The sequence below is a fragment of the Saccostrea echinata genome, unplaced genomic scaffold, assembly GCF_033153115.1.
Source record: "Saccostrea echinata isolate AGI-Se365-2 ecotype Australia unplaced genomic scaffold, CSIRO_AGI_Sech_v1 ptg000008l, whole genome shotgun sequence".
Taxonomy (NCBI): Eukaryota; Metazoa; Mollusca; class Bivalvia; order Ostreida; family Ostreidae; genus Saccostrea; species Saccostrea echinata.
In genome coordinates this window covers 4,049,556-4,069,786 of record NW_026889757.1, presented here as the reverse complement: position 1 = coordinate 4,069,786, position 20,231 = coordinate 4,049,556, and the positions used below count along the sequence as shown (strand labels likewise).

General features: G+C 33.1%; 2 protein-coding genes across 2 annotated transcripts; one reads left to right on the top strand and one right to left on the bottom strand.

The window, feature by feature from the left end:
* The first annotated feature begins 970 nt into the window (after positions 1–970).
* LOC133180941 (U4/U6.U5 small nuclear ribonucleoprotein 27 kDa protein-like) lies at positions 971–10,484 on the top strand. The gene is made up of 7 exons (XM_061315410.1): positions 971–1,047; positions 4,267–4,299; positions 5,052–5,151; positions 8,471–8,547; positions 9,411–9,490; positions 9,810–9,871; positions 10,181–10,484. Exons 1-7 carry the CDS (start codon positions 1,005–1,007, stop codon positions 10,233–10,235), a joined length of 450 nt encoding a protein of 149 aa, XP_061171394.1. The 5' UTR covers positions 971–1,004; the 3' UTR covers positions 10,236–10,484.
* Positions 10,421–20,225, bottom strand: LOC133180940 (ADP-ribosylhydrolase ARH3-like). The gene is made up of 7 exons (XM_061315409.1): positions 19,934–20,225; positions 19,390–19,516; positions 19,047–19,260; positions 18,405–18,628; positions 15,646–15,752; positions 15,371–15,453; positions 10,421–10,906 (listed from the first exon to the last, which is right to left on the bottom strand). The coding sequence occupies exons 1-7, from the start codon at positions 20,082–20,084 to the stop codon at positions 10,700–10,702; spliced, it is 1,113 nt and encodes a 370-aa protein (XP_061171393.1). The 5' UTR covers positions 20,085–20,225; the 3' UTR covers positions 10,421–10,699.
* Between the last annotated feature and the right edge of the window lie 6 nt (positions 20,226–20,231).

Below are 20,231 nucleotides of genomic sequence, written 5' to 3'. Positions count from 1 at the left end.
TATTACATTTTCTTTGATATTCTCTTTGCCCCTGTCTTTTCTTAACAAAGTGTCATAGACTTAACGTCATAGTTGAGCGGTTGAGATGTCACAGCTTAGCAGTTCTGAGATTGAAAACATTACATAGCATGGCTTTTAGCAACATATGTGGGAAGAAATTTGCAGTTTTAGCTCTATCAAGGTCGTTAGTTACTATCTCTATCTTATGACAGTCCAGAGATTATTTTTTACTTACTTTGATATTCTTTCACACTGTGAGAGAATATCATTTTGGTATCCTTTCACACTGTGAGAGAATATCACTTTTATTCAATGAATAAATCACAGTATTTCACTTTTGAAAATGTAATAAATATATATATATATATATACATGTAATAGGTAACATGCGATATTCAATTAGATTCCGTCTATTATTTGGCTACATACCATTTTTGGATCATCTTTTGAAAGAACTAACTTAAATAAGGCATTAAAGAGAGTGTTCAAAAGGCTACAGTAAATTATTAGTTCTTTGTTTTACGTCCCTTGATGGTTAGGGAAAAACACACACCCATGTTTGTCAAATTATCAACAATTTTTTAAGGCAATATCGCAAATACATTCAATTTTCATTCATTCTACAGTTTTTTTTTCTTTTTTTCTTTTTTTTTTGAGGGTGGGGGTCGTTTTATTTGGACTGGGGGGGGGGGGGTTCAAAGACTTAAATAAGGGATGTAAAACGAAGATGTTATTTACCACGGCCTACTTTTTTTTTAATTTTTCCCCCGTGTTGTGTGTGTGTGTGAATCTATGTTTGAGTGTGTATGGGGGGGGGGGGGTATGCAATTTTATAAATAACGTTTTTATCTAGGCTATAGGGATTTGTTTTGGAGATGGTATAGTTTTCATTTTTACGGATTTTTAGAGATCGTATTATGGTTTTCTCATTTATGTGTATATTAATCATTTCCTGTAAGAATTTTCAGTTTTTAACTCGAAGTGATCAGCTAAAGCAGTAGACTATGCCAAGAAGATCAAGATCTCGTTCGAGGTCCCCCAGAAGAGGTAAATAATATTAATGAAAATACAATTTTCAAGATTTTCACAACAGTTTTATTGAAGAATGATAGAATATTATGCAAATTTGATATTAATAAAAAGCTATCCCCTACAACCCAAACTCCGTCATCATAAGCGGAAAACACGCCAGGTTACTCTCCCAATTATTTTTTTTTTTTTGATTTGTTTCTTGTTTGCTACACTTTGTAATGAACTTACACATTGTTTTCAAAACTATTTTTAAAAAAATCAGTAATTGGGCTTATACAAAACTACTATAAATAGAACGCGTATCACATTCGTGTATATTACGTCCAGTGAACCCTAACTCCGTCACCAGGGCCCTCTACAATATGTCAACATATTAATAAGAAATTTTTTTCCAGCTTAGTTTTTTTCTCCATTCATCTTAAACTTGTAAACATAGAAAATTAGTTTAATAGTATTAAATTGTATTTTAGGAAAAGTATCAACAACAGAAAAAAATAACGTTAGTATAACGTATTTTAGATGTAATAACGTCACTCTACGTTATCTTCAACGTGTGGGATATTAGGGCAAATTGAGACAAAAAATAAAATATTTTTAACCGTATTCAATATGGTTTGTCATATTAATCCTTTGGCAAAGACCTTCATAAATAAAACTGACATGTAAAAATGAGCATATTGATGCACATGTCGGAGGTATCGATGGAATATCGCATAAAGGAAAAAGTACTTACTGATTTCACATAAAATATGATAGATACAATAGACCACGTGTAATTGTTATTTATTTTTGACGCATTCTTGAACTTGACTGTTATAGTATCTTGGCATTTGATTGTAGATTTTCAGCATGTAAAAAATGACATCACAATCGCACTCGTTTACAAACAGCGCGGAGTTTCCCGAAAGTGACGGAGTTAGGGTAGTGACAGAGTTAGGGGGTTTGGCGATAATAATATGTTAATGATATAACCATTGGGGCAAGCGCATTTCTTTTTACAGTTTACACTTCACTTGTGCCGCATGGGACATCTGTGACATCTCATGACATCGTATGAAAGTTCCTATCCGTAAAGGAGTATAAATATGCCTAGTGTAGTTTAGGCCATGGATATTGGCCCGGGTAGCTCAGTTGGTAGAGCACCTGTCTAGTGATACAGGGATCCCGGGTTTGATTTCCGGTTTAGCCATACATTTTCTCCTTACCTGTTACACAATTTGGTGCTGTTGAACACTCCGGAACTTGCAGGTGAAAGTCCTGCCAGGGGCAAATAAGAACTTGGGTTGTGTCTTCAAGGGTGAAGAAAATTTAAGAAGGGAGGAATGTAATGGTTTGGGCCGTGGATACCGGCCTTGGTAGCTCAGTTGGTAGAACACCTGACTAGTGATGCAGGGGTCCTGTGTTCGATTCCTGGTCCAGCCATACATTTTCTCCTTTCCCGTTGCACCATAGTAAGAGTACCTCCCATATAGTTGCAATGTAGCAAACCGAAATGATTTTGAAGAAAACAAAAAGAGAAGAATGGAAAACATTTGCTAAATTAATCATAACAATCCTTTTTAAGCTTGTAGGGCTGGGTATTTGCTAGAGATTTCATATTGCGATATCTTTAACTGTATTGCAATATGTATTGCAATATTTTCAACAAAAAATTAAATGGTATATTCTTATTATATTACTTTCCTTTTACATACAGAACAGCCTAAATAAAATTAGATGTTCCGAATCCTCTACCACTTCTCAAACATCTAACAACATCCCATTCAGGGTCATGTCAGAGCAACCTTTCAATTATGAATAAACATGAAAATTTTGGTCAATCATATACGATACCCTATTCTTCTGTATACAATTCTAAATTAGTTCCACGGCTACATCTTAACATTATTGATGCCTGGTACATGAAGTAGTCTGTCTTACCTTGAATTAAAGTAATTTTGGTATAAATTGAATGTATAATCCACCAATCTGGCATTCTTACCTGAATAACGCAAACGAAAATGCACAAACTATACAAGATATCCTGCACGTCACATTCATACATAGCACGCCCTTTGCCATGCATATTTTGTTTACTACGAAACTCCTCGGGCATTTAGGTTTGGCAGTGAAAAAAAGAAACGCATCCGAACTATAAGCCAAGGTTTTGAAGGCAGCGATTTCATTGGCTAATTGAAAGGTCGCTCTGACGTGATCCCGAATGGGATGCTGTTAGATGTTTGAGAAGCGGTAGTGAATTCAGAACATCTTATTTTAATTAGATTGACCTTGCACATCAAAAAACTTTACAAAATACATGTATCGACCAATATGAGCTATCTGGCTGATGGTGATCGAACCCATCTTACCGCCACATTCCTCCCTCCATAAAGGTCTTTGCCCCCAAAGATGCCAACCCAGGGTTTTCCCTGGCAGGTCTTGCACCTGTCACTTCCAGGGCATGGCAGGGCTTCAAATGTAACAGGAGAGGAGAAAAATGTGACAGATCAGTCCAGGATTCGAACCCAGGCCCCCTGAATCTCCAGACAAGTGCTCTACCAACTGAGCTATCCAGGTGATTGAACCCATCTGACTGCCACAGAGGTATTGTCTTAGTGTGATCAACAGTCTACCTTTTGAGCACAGTAACTTGTACTGCAAAAAAGTTTTCAATTATGTTATTCAACTTGACAATTTAGTATCTAAAAAAGACCATGTCCAAGAACTGAGTGAATGTCTGACCAAATCATTCAAGACACTAGTAATAACAGCATCTCCATGATTTGGAACTAGCAAGGTGATTTTGTTCTGACCAATAATCATAATGCAAAGCACACTTTATTTTTACAAAGAATTTCACACAATTCAAAATACAATTTATATTAATTTTATATTAGAGTAACTTGATCTTTGAAGACTAAAACCTAAAAATTTGAAATTTTATTCTTTAAAATAATTTTTTGTTGATTAAACAATCTTAAATGAAAATATGATTCGGACTGGGGACAAAGACTACAACAAAATATGTGTGAATGTAAATACTGCCATCATACTAGGTAGTCTAAAATATGCAAATTTATTTTAATTTTTTGTGTTTAGAAATTGAAATAAGTGATTTTTTTTTAAATATAAAACTTTAATTTTGGGTCTGAAAAAAAAAATACCAGGGTAAATGTAATCTTGATGTTATGATGTAGTTTTTAGTTTGCTCTTTGTACTCTGCTTGACTAATGTGAGATTATCTGATCATTTTAGAGAGGAGATCCTCCAGGGAAAGGGAGAGAAGACGTAAGTAAATAAAAGCTTTAATTTTTGTATAATAGCAGAGTGACATTCACAGGTAATGGAATATGAATTACTATGAAGATGTTGCTTTTTTCTTTGGAAAGAAAAAACTCAATCTTAAAAGCTGAATTCAAGTTTTCAAATATCACTATGGGAAATGCCATTAAGCTGCTGAAATAGACATAATTTAAAAATCTAGGGAAAAAATTAAGGTCAAGATCTAATAAATGAGTTAATACAAATGCATGGTGCTAGATCCATATGACGTTATAATCTGAACTTGCTCTTTCCCTTACTTTACTGCTATACTTGAATTATGTGGAAAATTATTTATTTGAAATCATGTCAAAATATATCCCATCTATACCTATATTCAATTTTAAATTATTTGAAAGAAGAGATCAAGAACATAAAAATTACCATTTTCTGAGAGACTTTAGGAAATTGATATGTTTCTTTTGTTTGATAAAAAAAGTCCAAAATCTATATCATTCTGCTTTCTATATTTTTCATTCAAAATGACTGTTTAAAATATGTTTTTTCGTTGTGTTTACCAAAAAATTAAGTCTCAATACACCTTATTTTACCAAGCTATGGTTATAAAAGCATCACTAAAGGAATTTATTTCTCAAATTTGAGAAATCTGTAGACACCTTTCCTTTACTAGAACTTGACTTTAAATCATAAATAGACAGAAGCAGGGGTATGTTTGACTTATGTTGATGCTAAATACATTAAGTTTTATGGTCCTTTAGGACACAGAAGGAGCCGATCCAGATCTCCCAGAAGAAAATCCAGATCACCTCACAGATCCAGGGAACACAGGGAACACAGATCTAGGTCACCAAGACACAAGTAGGATCATTAGTGACATATAGAGATCAAAATCAGTTATAAAGTAAAACTCGTTTAGTACGAACACGGATATAGCGAATTCACGGATATAGCGAAGTTTTTTTGGATCCCCAGCTATATAAATTTTACAAATTCCTTATACGGTTATAACGTATTATGGATATAGCGGAGTAATTTAACTGTTTTTGTTTTACTGTACATTATAAATTTACTCACATCAGATAGAGATCAAACACTATTAAGTGCCATATAGAGATTGATCTTTTATTAGTAACATATAGAGGTCAAACTCTCATGAATGAAATACTGTGATCAATCTCCTTTAAGAGAAAGATTATAGGTCAAACCCTCATAGGTGATATAGAGATAACTCTTATTAGTGACATATAGAGACCAAACTCTTCTTAGATAAATACGAAGATCCAACTCTTAATTGTTACATATAGAGATCAAATTCTTATTAATGACAAAAAGAGATCAAGCTCTTATAAGTGTTTATATAAAGGTTAAACTCTAATTATTATACCTCATTATAATTATTCTATACAATGCATTATCTGATTGGTTCTAGATTATCACGTGACAGGGCCATAAAACTTCATATTTCCCTGGCGTCATTATGCTTTTCATCATATTCAACCTTTTCAGAGACTTAATGCATTTTCCCGCAACAGTTATCGTTCATTGAACGAAAACTCCCGAGAGTGGTAGACGTCACAATAGCCCGGTTCACGTCACAAAAATGATGATGGACTTCTGTAAATTGTTTCAGCAACACTTTGATAAAATTGAAAGTGAATTTAAGAGCGGTGCGAAATTTGAAAGTTTATGTTTATTTTTAAAGTTTTTGCTTGTTTTGGTATAATAAACAATTTATTGCAAGAATGTTCGGGAAACATGAAGATTTACTCAGCCAAAAAAATATCATATTTCCCTCGGGCAAAGCCCTTGGGGAATATGATTTTTCTTGGCTGAATAAATCTTCATATTTCCCTCACGATCATGCAATAATTGTATGTTATTGACAATAGAGATTCAACGCTGATTAGTGACATAGAGAGGTAGAGCCGTGCAGATCCTTCTTGCTTCATGTGACCAAGATATTCTTAATAAAATCAGCTTATTAGAAACAATTTACACTGAATTGTCTGCAAATTTTTCCTGATCATGACAAGGGGAACATGGCAGGTGGGACCGGTCAAGAGGCTGTTTTCAGAGATCCTTGTTAGCTTTGCTCACAATATGTTTTGTTTAAATGGACTTTTGAGCATGATCACTGTTCATTATCTTCACATTTCATATAGAAAATCAAATTCTTATTAGTGACCCATAGAGATCAAGCTCTCATGAGTGACACATAGAGATCAAACTCTTATTCGTGTCATATGGAGATCAAACTTTCATTAGGGACATAGAGAGATCAAACTCTAATGAGTGACATATAGAGTTAAAAATTTCATTAGTGACATATAGAGATCAAACTTTCATCAGTGACATATAAAGATCAAACTCATTAGTGCCATGTGGAGATCAAACTTTCATTAGTGACATGGAGAGATCAAACTCTTATTAGTTACATAGAGAGATCAAACTCTCATGAGTGACACATAGAGATCAAACTCTTATAAGTGTTATATGGATATCAAGTGACATAGAGAGATCAAACTCTTATTAGTGACATATAGAGATCATACTTTCATTAGTGACATACCTGTATAGAGGTAAAAATCTATACTTATAAATTAATAAATTTTGCAAATAAACTCCGAAACGGCTGCACCAGAGTTCTTACTTACTCCTCTAACAATACACTATATACAAGATGATGTCCGTAAACTATATTTAGATTTCACTCGCAAAGTAAGTGTCGTACATTAAATTAAAAGTCTACTTTTATTTTCTATAAACAGCCATGAAATAGCAAAAACGTGAGTACGGTGGCGTTTCCGGGTTGGCGGATCTAAGTTACTGGCAGTTTTTAATGAAACTGACAACAAGCAATCGTTTATTTATTTCATAAAACGTCATCACTTTATTATTCAATCAAAACTTGATTTAAATGATATAAAAGAAATAAGTTTTGATAACTGATTAAAAAGGGAAATGTGCAAGTTACTTTCGTCATTCGCCGATCTTAATATTGACGGAAGCTTCTAGAATATCAGATAGCATCGAGCCCGAAGTTAAAAAGAAAAACAAGGCGATTATAGCTGCTTGAAAATAAAAAAAGAGTTTTGTGTGAATGGTCATTGAAATAATGGTAAATCATTGATAACACTATAAGTTGTGAATATATTTATGTATCGAAAGACTATTACATATATGTAGTAGGTTTTTCTAATAAATTTATCGGTAAAATTTGTAACTTTATCGGTAAAATTTGTATTTTCCTTACTGAGAGCATCGTGGCAACGAACCCGAAGTACAAGTACAATTTGTACTTCGTAATAAACTTGCTTACATGAAAAGAGAAAATTAATGAATAAGATATTGTTCAAATATAATTAAAGCTGTAAAATTTTGTGCTTTAATCAATACATTTCAGTTTTTTTCTGAATACAGTCTTTTGTATCATATACTTGGCCTATTCATAGGGCGTTAAGCAGCTATTTTTACACAGGTACTTGGGTCTTGGTATATAAATATGTATGTACCGGTTACCTTATTGATATGTAAAAAAGGTAGAGTACATGATTTGCATATCAATAAGGTACATGCATATTTATAAACCAAGACCCAAGTACCTGTGACTTTTTAACCCCCCCCCCCCCCCTAGTCAATTTATCAGTAAAATGTGCATACATGTGTATTCGCTCCTTTTATCCTTGGCGGAAGTGAAGTAAGAGCACCAGAAGTACAATATCCATAACATTACATGTATATAACAGGTTTCACAATAAACGTCAATTAAATGAAATTGTTATTTTTCAAGTTTTTACAAAAAGGGGGTGGGGGTGGGGGTGGAGACGTACATTTACATCCTGTGTGATTTTGAACAAAGTATTTTTTCCTTCTATAAGCCTGTAGGCTGTCAGTAGAAAGTACAATATATTTTCTGTCAGTAGTGTTATAAATTCAATTCATCTAGTCTTGTATAAATGAAATATAGTCATCAAACTCAATTATACATATTATACCATGTTATATTGCACAGGTTTATGCATCAGATTGATTTATCTTTTCAACTTTCTTGCTAAATGTTTGGCTCTGCAAAATCTCAAGTGTTTTAAACTATTATTATAAACAAATTCAAAATGTTATTTTATTTTGAACAAAATTCATTGAGTAAGTTTTACATCTGTTATTAAACTATTTGTAGAGAAAGAAAAGAAAAGCACAAGGACAGAGAATCAACAACAGCTGAAAAAGTAGTTCATCAAAAACCTAGTGTAACTGGTAAGGATTCAAACTATGATTTTAAACTGCTGATGTGTTATTTAAGTACTGGTAAAACTTACCAGTATTTTGATGCTAATGCTCTTTAATTCTTATCTTGCTTGAAAAGTTTAAGATCATGGATGTAGGCTCCATAAGGGGCTGTGTTGGACTTTTAACTCACCTTGATGAAGTCAATATGAGTATAAGCTTTACACCTGGAGTTGGCATTGGTATGTCCCAGTTAAAGTTTTATGGAACAGTCCATTGTCAAGTAACTATAAGCCCTTTCTTAACCAAACTTGCATGGATGATACATCTAGGGATACACACTACCAGACTTGCTTCTTATGCTAGATCTGACCTACATTTTCCAGACGTTTTGTGTTTGTTGGTTAACGTCCCTTTTGAAAATTTTTCACTCGTAATAAGATGCCACCACTTGCCGGTGGAGGGCTGCAAATTTAGACCTGTACTTGGCACTTACAGCCTTTGACTAGTGAGGGATTTTTTTTGTGCCAGCACCTACTGTGACAAGGACCTTGGTTCTGTCCACAAGTACCTGTGTTTCCAGAGAAAAAAAATAATTCAAATTATGCATTTTCTTATCATTTAAATTTGTATGCAGCTTTGATTTTTTCTTGGCTGATCTTGCGTCTTGAAGTCAATTTTTGAATCAGTATCCTTATTATTTAGTATATTTGTTTATTTCTGATACAGTGTTTATTTCACAGTTTTGTTTTTCAAGAGACACAGTGAAATTTAAATGCTGTGATTATCTATCCACCAAATACACTCAAAATGTCTTACTTCAAAACAATTCAATAACAAACACAGTAAATCTAAATGTCAGATGTAATCTTTTACTTTTTGAATGGCTGCAGAAGCGGAGCTTGAAGGACTACCACAGGATGAAGCAGAAATGATGAAAATTATGGGATTTGGAAATTTTGACTCCACAAAGGTTATTTTTAATGTAATACATAACTGTAGAATCCTAATTATACATGAGGAATTTTTGCCAAGGCACCACTCACAAAATTAAATTACCCGCTTTTATCCTTTTATTGCTGCAAAGCATGTAAAAACTCTTCCATAAACAGTCCACTGGCAATTTAATGTTCAATTTGTTGCCTAAGAGTCAGTTCATAATATGAAGTACTCGCACAAAATAAGGAATCTATTGGACCAAGAATAACATTTTCTGTTTCAAAAAATTGAATACCCTGTATTCACCATGAGTATTTTGACATACATGTAATTAAAATTCTTTTCATTTACAGGGTAAAAAAGTAGATGGGAATGATATTTATGTTGCCAATATACCAAAGAAAAGACGATATAGGTAAATTTTTGTTTGGCATGGCACAAATTGATTTATGATAAATAAATGTATACTTGTAGTAAAACAATAAACTTGATGTAGACATACATGTATAAACTGTTGCTGATATAGCTGTAGACATTTGAAGGCAAACTTTATAAATTTCTTCCAGATAATATAAGTTTAGTTTAATTCTTTTTGTTGTGGATTCCACATCTCAGAATTTCCTGGGCTATTGGAAATCTAAGCATGAAAGACTGTCTAAAATCTATCTGTAGAAAATTTTGATGCTTTTCTTACCATGTTGTTAAAGTAAAATTCTATTTGTAGACAATATATGAACAGAAGAGGTGGATTCAACAGACCATTAGACTTCATTGCCTGAAGCTGTTTTACTATCATCAGTGTTCCAAGACCTTGACATTACATGTCAGTCATAAACTTTTACATAAAAGACCACAGAAACAGTTCTAAAAAGAACTGTGTCTTAATTTACAAGTATTTTAATACCCATACCAGTACTTGTTCATGTAAATGAAAACTGAATTCTTTTTTAAAAGGATGTATTTTATTTATGAAAGGTACAAGTATTTGCATTAATAAAATTGTATCACAGTCAGTGTAAAGCAAGATATATTTTCTTCTTAAATTATGAATTAGTTTGACGAAGTAAAAATACAGCATGTTTAGAGTTTAATGCCATTAGAATTATAAAGATATCCTGCACTGATAAAATAGTTTTAGTTCACACTAGTGAATTTGTTCAAGCAGCTTTCCTACAGGTATCAATAATGAACAGATCTTGTATTAAAGAAAGAGATCATTCCAGTTCTGCTAGGTATTGTCAAATCACTTATCCAAGGTATTCATTTTGTGAAGCTGTGTTGCAAATGTCAATGCATCATCAACAGCTTCACAGCTTGTTTGCCAGGATTTTGGGATAGCCTCTATTCCATACCAAGCACCTGCTATTGCACCAGCCATTGTAGCAATGGTGTCTGTATCACCTCCCAGGGAAATGGCTAAAATGATGGTCTTTTCAAATGGATTTCTGCCCTAAAAAATGGTAAAAAAGATAATTTCACTCCAAGAAAAAAATATATTCAAGGAGTTGTAAATTATTTCCCTTGTATTTTGTTTGATAGTGGTGGAAAGGAGTGAGAAAATTTTACTGAGAGAAAAAAATGATGGTCAAAGCCTGAATCTTTGTACAAAGATGATTGAAAAAAAAAACAACAAAAAAAACAAAGGCTTAAGGGCCATCATGCTCTCTCAGTCACTTTATTTTCCTGACAGAATGTGTAAACAAAACCCTTTTACAACCTCAAATTTAACCCACAATAAACAATTTGAAATCAATTTTAATCTATGGCATGTCAAACATTGCAATATTCAATCTTTTCCATTTGTATTGTAAAATTTTCCATTTGTTTTGTATAATTTTTATTTGTATTGTATAATTTTCCATTTGTATTGTATAATTTTCCATTTGAATTGTATAATTTTTTATTTGTATTCTATATTTTCCATTTGTATTGTAAAAAAATCATATGTATTGTATAATTTTCCATTTGCATTCCATATTTTCCACTTGCATTGTATAATTTCTTATTTGTATTCGATAATTTCTTATTTATATTTGATAATTTTTCATTTGTATTGTATCCGAGAGATTGTTTTATTTTTTTTTCGTTGGTCAAGTTTAAGTTTTTTTTGTAGAACAGTGTTCAAACAAGTGAGATATGTTTCAAGTGAACTGGATTCCTATACATGTATTTGCGCTGATGCTATTAAGGTACTGTATAGCAGGTTAAAATCGTGGTCGGAAAAGATAGCAATTTGTTAAATTTGCAGCAAATCACAGCCGTTTGAATGAGCACTTTTCGGGGGGTGGGGGTGGTCTGGCAAATCTAGTCGAATTAGATTATCTATTTCCATGCTCTTGCAGGAGATAATATTTATGTCCAAGTTGACCAGAAACAAGAAAAGAAGAAGAAAATTTGCCCAAACACGAAAACTCCATTTCGTAAAGGGGGGGGGGGGGGGGGTCTGGCTGAGGTCAAGCTCTAATTATTAATCATTTGTTTTCTCAGACAACATTTCTAGGACAGATTATTTATTTGCAATCTGCCAGCACTAGCTTTTTATCTAAATGGCTGTCCTCTAATATGTACGTAAATACATCAGTTTGCTTTCAAGAGCACCTGGAACATCTCCCTCATTTTCAACACAATACAAGCTAAATCCATCGTTGCAAACTGTGGCCAAATTGTACAATCCTCTCCCATACTGGGAGAGAGCTATTGTGAACTCTGGACCATGGCTTGAGAAAATGGGCTAAATCTTGACCAATGAAGTCCTTCATAACGAAAAAAATAAACAATCCTCGGATACAATACAAATGAAAAATTATCGAATACAAATAAGAAATTTTACAATACAAATAAGAAATTAATATACAATGCAAATGGAAAATATTGAATACAAATAAAAAATTATACAATTCAAATGAAAATTTATAGAATACAAATAGAAAATTATACAATGCAAATACAAATGGGAAATTATAGAATACAAATAAAATTAATGCAATACAAATGGAAAATTATAGAATACAATTAATGGAAAATTAAACAATACAAATAAAAATTATACAATACAAATGAAAAATTATACAATACAAATGGAAAATTTTGCAATACTAATAAAAATTATACAATACAAATGGAAAATTTTACAATACAAATGAAAAAAATCGAATATTGCAACATCTGACATGCCATATTAATCCTTGCCATTTATTGGTAGAATATAGTTGTAATAAGTAAAATTTTGAACCCCTGTTATTTAATTTCGTTAATTGATTTTATCAACAAAGTAAAGGAAATTAAATTCTTAATGAATATTTCTGCATTTATAATAGGTAAAAGTTCTTGTTGTCCTTGAGAAGGAATATTTTAATTTCCAAAAACATGTACATTATTTCCAATACACAAGACTTTATCCTCTATTTTGCACAACTCAGCTTGTGGGCCATGAATGAACAATTCAATCAGTATATTTATTTATGTGGAATATTTGCATAGTTAACCTTTCTGATCCCTGTCATGAAAAGTCCTTCAAGGATTCTCCTCTATTACATTGTAAAACTTTGATTCATTACTGTGGCCTAACCCTGACCCCTATGTGTTTGTGTACGATTACCTCATCTTTGTGTATGTGTCTAAGATTACCTCCACTTTGTGTGTGCATTTATGCAAAAATACCTCCAGTCTGTGTGTGTATGTGTGTATATGATTTTCAGTTTGTGTGTGTATGATTACCTGCAGTTTGTCTGTGTGTTTGAGTACCTCCAGTTTGTCTGTGTTTATGATAATCTCCACTTTGCCTGTGTGTTTGAGTACCTCCAGTTTGTCTGTGTTTATGATAATCTCCACTTTGTCTGTATGTTTGTGTTTGAGTATCTCCAGTTTGTCTGTGTTTGTTTATGATAATCTCCAGTTTGTCTGTGTGTTTGAGTACCTTTAGTTTGTCTGTGTGTTTGTGTTTGAGTACCTCCAGTTTGTCTGTGTTTATGATAATCTCCACTTTCTCTGTGTGTTTGTGTTCGAGTACCTCCAGTTTGTCTGTGTTTATGATAATCTCCACTTTGTCTGTGTGTTTGTGTTCGAGTTCCTCCAGTTTGTCTGTGTTTGTTTATGTTAATGTCCAGTTTGTGTGTTTATGTTTGAGTACCTCCAGTTTTTCCATGTGTTTATAGTTACCTTCAGTTTGTCTGTGTGTTTGAGTACCTTCAGTTTGTCTATGTTTGTTTATGATAATCTCCAGTTTGCCTGTGTGTTTATGTTTGAGTACCTCCAGTTTGTCTGTGTTTGTTTATGATAATCTGCAGTTTGCCTGTGTGTTTGTGTTCGAGTTCCTCCAGTTTGTCTGTGTTTGTTTATGTTAATGTCCAGTTTGTGTGTTTATGTTTGAGTACCTCCAGTTTTCCCATGTGTTTATACATTACCTTCAGTTTGTCTGTGTGTTTGAGTACCTTCAGTTTGTCTGTGTTTGTTAATGTTAATCTCCAGTTTGTGTGTTTATGATAATCTCCAGTTTGTCTGTGTGTTTGAGTACCTTCAGTTTGTCTGTGTTTGTTAATGTTAATCTCCAGTTTGTGTGTTTATGATAATCTCCAGTTTGTCTGTGTGTTTGAGTACCTTCAGTTTGTCTGTGTTTGTTAATGTTAATCTCCAGTTTCTGTGTTTATGATTATCTCCAGTTTATCTGTGTGTTTGAGTACCTTCAGTTTGTTTATGATAATCTCCAGTTTGTGTGTTTATGTTCGAGTACCTCCAGTTTATCCGGGTGTTTATAGTTACCTTCAGTTTGTCTGTGTGTTTGAGTACCTTCAGTTTGTCTGTGTTTGTTTATGATAAATTCCAGTTTGTGTGTTTATGTTTGAGTACCTCCGGTTTTTCCATGTGTTTATAGTTACCTTCAGTTTGTTTGTGTGTTTGAGTACCTTCAGTTTGTCTGTGTTTGTTTATGATAATCTCCAGTTTGCCTGTGTGTTTATGTTTGAGTACCTCCAATTTTTCCAGGTGTTTATAGTTACCTTCAGTTTGTCTGTGTGTTTGAGTACCTTCAGTTTGTCTGTGTGTTTGAGTACCTTCAGTTTGTCTGTGTTTGTTTATGATAAATTCCAGTTTGTCTGTGTGTTTATGTTTGAGTACCTCCAGTTTTTCCATGTGTTTATAGTTACCTTCAGTTTGTCTGTGTGTTTGAATACCTTCAGTTTGTCTGTGTTTGTTTATGATAAATTCCAGTTTGTCTGTGTGTTTATGTTTGAGTACCTCCAGTTTTTCCATGTGTTTATAGTTACCTTCAGTTTGTCTGTGTGTTTGAGTACCTTCAGTTTGTCTGTGTTTGTTTATGATAATCTCCAGTTTGCCTGTGTGTTTATGTTCGAGTACCTTCAGTTTTTCCAGGTGTTTATAGTTACCTTCAGTTTGTCTGTGTGTTTATGATAATCTCTAGTTTTCTGTGTTTGTGTGATACCTTACCTCCAGTTTTTCTGTGTGTTTATGTATGATTACCCTCAGTTAGTTTTGTTTTGATGTAACACAGTATCGACTTTTTACCTCTCTCTTTACGTATTTACATTCCATATGTATTTTTATTATAATGTGAGTTCAAAGGTTTGGCATTTATAAGACCACAACATGAGCAAGGAGGTCAAAAGGTTCTAGAAATGAATTTTATTTTGACATCACAAATGTTGAATGGAAATGCCGTGCAAGTCTTAAATGAAATCCTAAAGAAGCGATATTTTATTAATCTACACATGTACCATGAAATCAGTAAATGTAAAATAAAAAACATGTATTGTAAATTCCGAACGAACTTCATCATGTCATAACATGGCTGTGCATAAAAATTTTTGAGCATTATTCAATTTGTCAGCAGAAGCAGTCCATGTTATTACAAAATGAATGTCCAAAATGAAAATGAATTTATAATTCAATTCTTAACTACCTCCAGTTTGTTGATTTCTGTGGAGGCCCTGAGGAAGGAGTACACAGCTGCTGGTACAGATCGGTATGCTGCAATGTCTGTTCCTGTGACCAAAAATCATAACCATGAGCAAGAAAACTGTGTAGGATTCAATTTACTTTTATTGTAACTTTATTCTTTTATTCTCACTGATTGATTAAAGATATCATGACCAAGTTGTTTTATCAGAAAATGTATTGAATATGAAAATATTCAGTGGAAGGTTTAGTTCATACATTATAAGTCTTATAAATTACCCAATCTTTCGCTGATTTCTTCACTAGTGGGAATGGGGTCTTGCAGGGCACATTTCTTAATTTCATCCACAATGTCTGTGTATGGGAACTCTGATGATGATTTTATCCTGCAAAATGATAGGAAACATAAATGAAATACAATCTAATTAAAATCAGATCTTTGATCCACTCCACCTGATCACTTTGTGTAATGATCAAATGGAGCGGACCAAAAATTTAATTTTAAATATCGTATTTGGCTGAATATAATATGCACTTTTTTTCCTAGAAAATGTTTTTGTGAGGAAGGGGTGCGTATTTTACACCACAATAGGATTTTGATAGTTTTTAGCTCACCTCAACAAAGTTGGGGGATCTTATGTAATACCCTCGGCGTCGGCATCCCAGGTTAAGGTTTTTGGAGCAGTTTTCTTTTCAAGTACTTCTATGGCCTATATTAGTCAGAGATGCATGGGGGATGCTTCTAGTGTGTTTCATTGTACCAGTCAAGGTTTCAGATGCTGCAATTTCAGCTAAAGAATGACCATGCAGGTTAATGTTTTTGGAGCAGGTTAAAGTTTTTGGAGCAGGTCTTATTTTAAAGTAACTATTAACCCTATATTGACCAAACTTGCATGGATGATACATCTAAGGATGCACACTACTGGACTTGCTTCGGATGCTGGATCTGACCTATATTTTCCGAATGAGTAACCAGGTTAAAGTTTTTGGTGCAGATCTCTGTTTTGACTAAACTTGCATGGATAATACATCTAAGGATGCACACTACTGGACTTATTTCAGATGCTGGATCTGACCTACATTTCCTGGATGAGTGACTAGTTTTAAATTTTCAGATAAGTCTATTCCCAAGTAACTGCAAGTCCTATCAGACCAAAATTGCATAAATGTTGCATCTAGGGATGCACACTCCTAGATTATTAGTTTAGTGTGGGACTTTGCCTTACTCAAACACAACATTCATTGAGGTGAGCTCTGTAATCTCTGATTACCTATGTTTCTTTCAGGTGAAACAAGGCTGTCATATGGACATATTGTAGTATTACCTATAGAGACATGGGCAATTTCTTCGGCTTGTTGTTTATCACTGTATTTAAAACATCGGAAAATTATTGTTGGAACATAGGCTTGTTGAAAATGTTATATTTATATTCTGTTGATAATGATAATCTGTTGTTAAATGATAATAAAAACAAGTTACAATTAATTTGAGCTGCATATTCATCGTCTCCATATAGGCAGCCATTGAAGATGTTATTTATAGATGTTCACACATTCCTTTGCCACGTGCTTGCATAATCATAGTACACATGTACCTAATCAGACACTCGGTTGGGAAAAAAAATAATTGAGCAATTTTATAATGAAATACAATAAATCAACATTTGTTTGGGGTTTTAAATAGGGCAGTGAAAATTCATTTCAACATAAACACCCCACTACATCACTGTATACTATATGTCCCAATTGAAGCCAATGTTGTGAACACGTGCCCCACTTGATCTCAACACCCCTCCAGGCAAATAAATTGTCTACCAACTCCTGAGCACTGCTTTTACAGTTAGAGCACTGATTATTTACTGCCCTTATTAATGGCTTTGATTGTTTTCTTTGTTAAAATTCGGGGGTCAATTTTTAGCCTTCGTACATTATCTTTCGTATGAACTTGTGTTGATTACAACACATTGTTAAACGCCTGTTAAATGTGATTTTACTTTAATTATCTTATATTTATCGGCCTCTTGTTAAATTAATTAAGAGTTTAAAAAGGAAATATGAAGTCTGTTAAAACTTTTAAGTGTCATAATTACTCATGCTCTGTAGAAAATAGATATTTGCGAAGATTACCTCGATGTATAAAGACACGATTTATACCGTGTCGATCTGTTCAAACTAAAATTCAACAGTATTTCGTGCTTTGTTAAAATAAAATTATTTCTGCAAGGATAAAGACGACATGTAATGCTGTTAGCTAAAAATAAAATAAAATGCAATAATATTTCGTGCTTTCTTGAATAGAATCATTACCACACGAAGATATAAATAGTAACATTTAAGTGCAAGATTTATATATTAAGCCTGATATAAATTTAATGGGATGACATTTTGTGCTTTGTTAATAAAATTATACTGCGATTTTTTAAACAGACAACATTGCCGTTAGCTTATGATTTATAAAGCAAAATCTAATTAATTCTATGAATAATACTGCCATGCTTAAAATCAGGAGTACCATAAGCTCAAAAAACAAAGTCCGTATGAAAAATTACCATGCTTAAATTTTCAATACATTATTTCCACAAAGATTTTGAGTTAAAATTACCGCGATGAAAAAAGACAACATTTTTTTGAGAGCGCATAATACAACTGAACTGTGTTTTGGAATGAAATGCACTTATCCTTCTTTGATGTAAATAAATGGCCTTGCTTGATCTCCTACTTCACATACAATTACTGTATGTGTAAAATGTGTTTGATGTTAAAGACTTAACATGAAAAAAAGGTTATCATTAAGATTATTAAAAGCACTTTTTACTGAACTTCATCATGAGTTGTTCCATTTGATTTTAAAATATCTTTACATTGCTGTGAAATATTACTTTCCATTTAGAAGTACTTGCTCTTGGGTATAAAAGTATTCAAGACTGCAGATGTCCATAAGCATCATTTAACATTCAATTAAAAGCTTTTTTGTCACATCTCCACAAAAAACCCCAATACATGAACTGTCAAATTATTTTAAATGAATCAATTCTCACATGTCTGGCTGGTCTTCTTTGTTTTCCACTTTTCTCTGTTTTGCATTCTTGGCTTCATTCTCCTCCCTGTCCTTCATTCTTTTCTGAAGTTCATCACAGAATGATTCTATCTTCAATTCTCCTGATCCCCTCAGAGCCAAATCCACAGCATAGCTCTGGAGGAGTGCACCATCCACAGCAGAGGGGTGAGTGTGTGTTAGCTTGGTAATCTGTTCCACCAGATCCTGTACATATTGAGGGGGTTATAATGCATTGTGAAAATAACTACATACTGTTGCAATTTTCTTAACTCTTGATTTTAATTTCATTCATAATACCATGAAGTAACTTATTTAAATAATCAGATTACGCAACAAGTCAAATGCCTGGAACAATCCATAGGGACTTGAGACAATCTTAGCAAAATCGGGTATATAGTATATTACTGATTTTGTTAAGATTGTCTCAATTTAAGTCCCTGTGGAATAATCTAATCAAAATAGCCAGTGTTGCTGAATTGATATGATGATTAGTATCCATGATCTGAACTATTCCAATCAAGTTACTGTTGCAATGATAGATTTATATAAGGTATATAATGATCAGCAAAAAAAATTAAAATTGTCCACTTTGGGGACTAGGGTATAATTAACAGTAACTAACTGTCAAGGCCTGGGAATCGTTTTCTTTGTAGGCAAATAAAGCAGCTGGAACAATCCGCATTGCCCCACCATTACCATAAGATCCACACCCATTAAACTGCTCTGCTCCAGGTCTGAAGGGGTCCAAATACCCTTGTTCTTTAAGCTTAGTAAACACTGTGATGACACTCATTCCATAACCCCTGTACGGCTCCTTAAAATACTCCTCTGAAAACCTACAATTCAATCCAATTCTCCCATAATTGTCAACCACACTTCACACATAGTAGACTAAAATTTTCACATGAAGAAAAAATAAGAGTATGGAATTGTACATGTTGTAGTTTGTATAAAAAGCCTCATACATTTGTGCCATGTGTTTGGGATCTAGGCCCTTCTTCTCTATCAGGGATTTAGCTACACTTCTCGCCATTGCTGTGTCATCTGTGTACTTCCATACTTTTCGATCTTCTTCGTCAGGCTTTTCTGCTTCTAAAAATTAAAATGTTGCTAAAAGTACTTGAAGGTACAGTTAATGTAGTATTTATCAAAAATTACCCCCCCCCCCCCAAAAAAAAAATAATAATAATACAAACATGTAAATGTTTTTGAATGCAATTAAAAAATTGAAATGAAAGTTTTATAATTCCGTAAATAATTATGATATATAAATCTCTGTACAATAAATGAAATTAATTTACTTGATAATGAAAAGATGCAAATTTCCAATTTTTCGCAAATGAAATCTTTTTTTTATTGAACAATAAGAAATTCAACAGCATACAGCATAATTTTAAAAGGTAATCAATGGAAAAAATAACAAATTATAAAATTAAAAATATTGTAATTAAACTACAATACATATGCAGCAACCAAAAATCAACAGAACTGCGTTTCGATCGAACGTACCCAATTCAACTTTATCGACTTTTTTAAGGACCTTTTCGATTGCAATACTCTTTGCCCATAATCCTTCAAATGTTGACCCTATACAATCGCCAAGTACAGCACCAACTAAAGCGCCTTTGAATTTCAAAAGAAGAGTCTCCCCCGACATCATTTGCCTTGTTTCACTTTCACTTTCTTTTCAGGTGAAACCAAACTTCCAAATCCGTATGAGATCGGTCCTACTAAACTTGTTGAATACGAGTACAATTTAAAAAAAAAAAATTTACTATGCTACTTGTCTTTGATCCGGAACTTCACA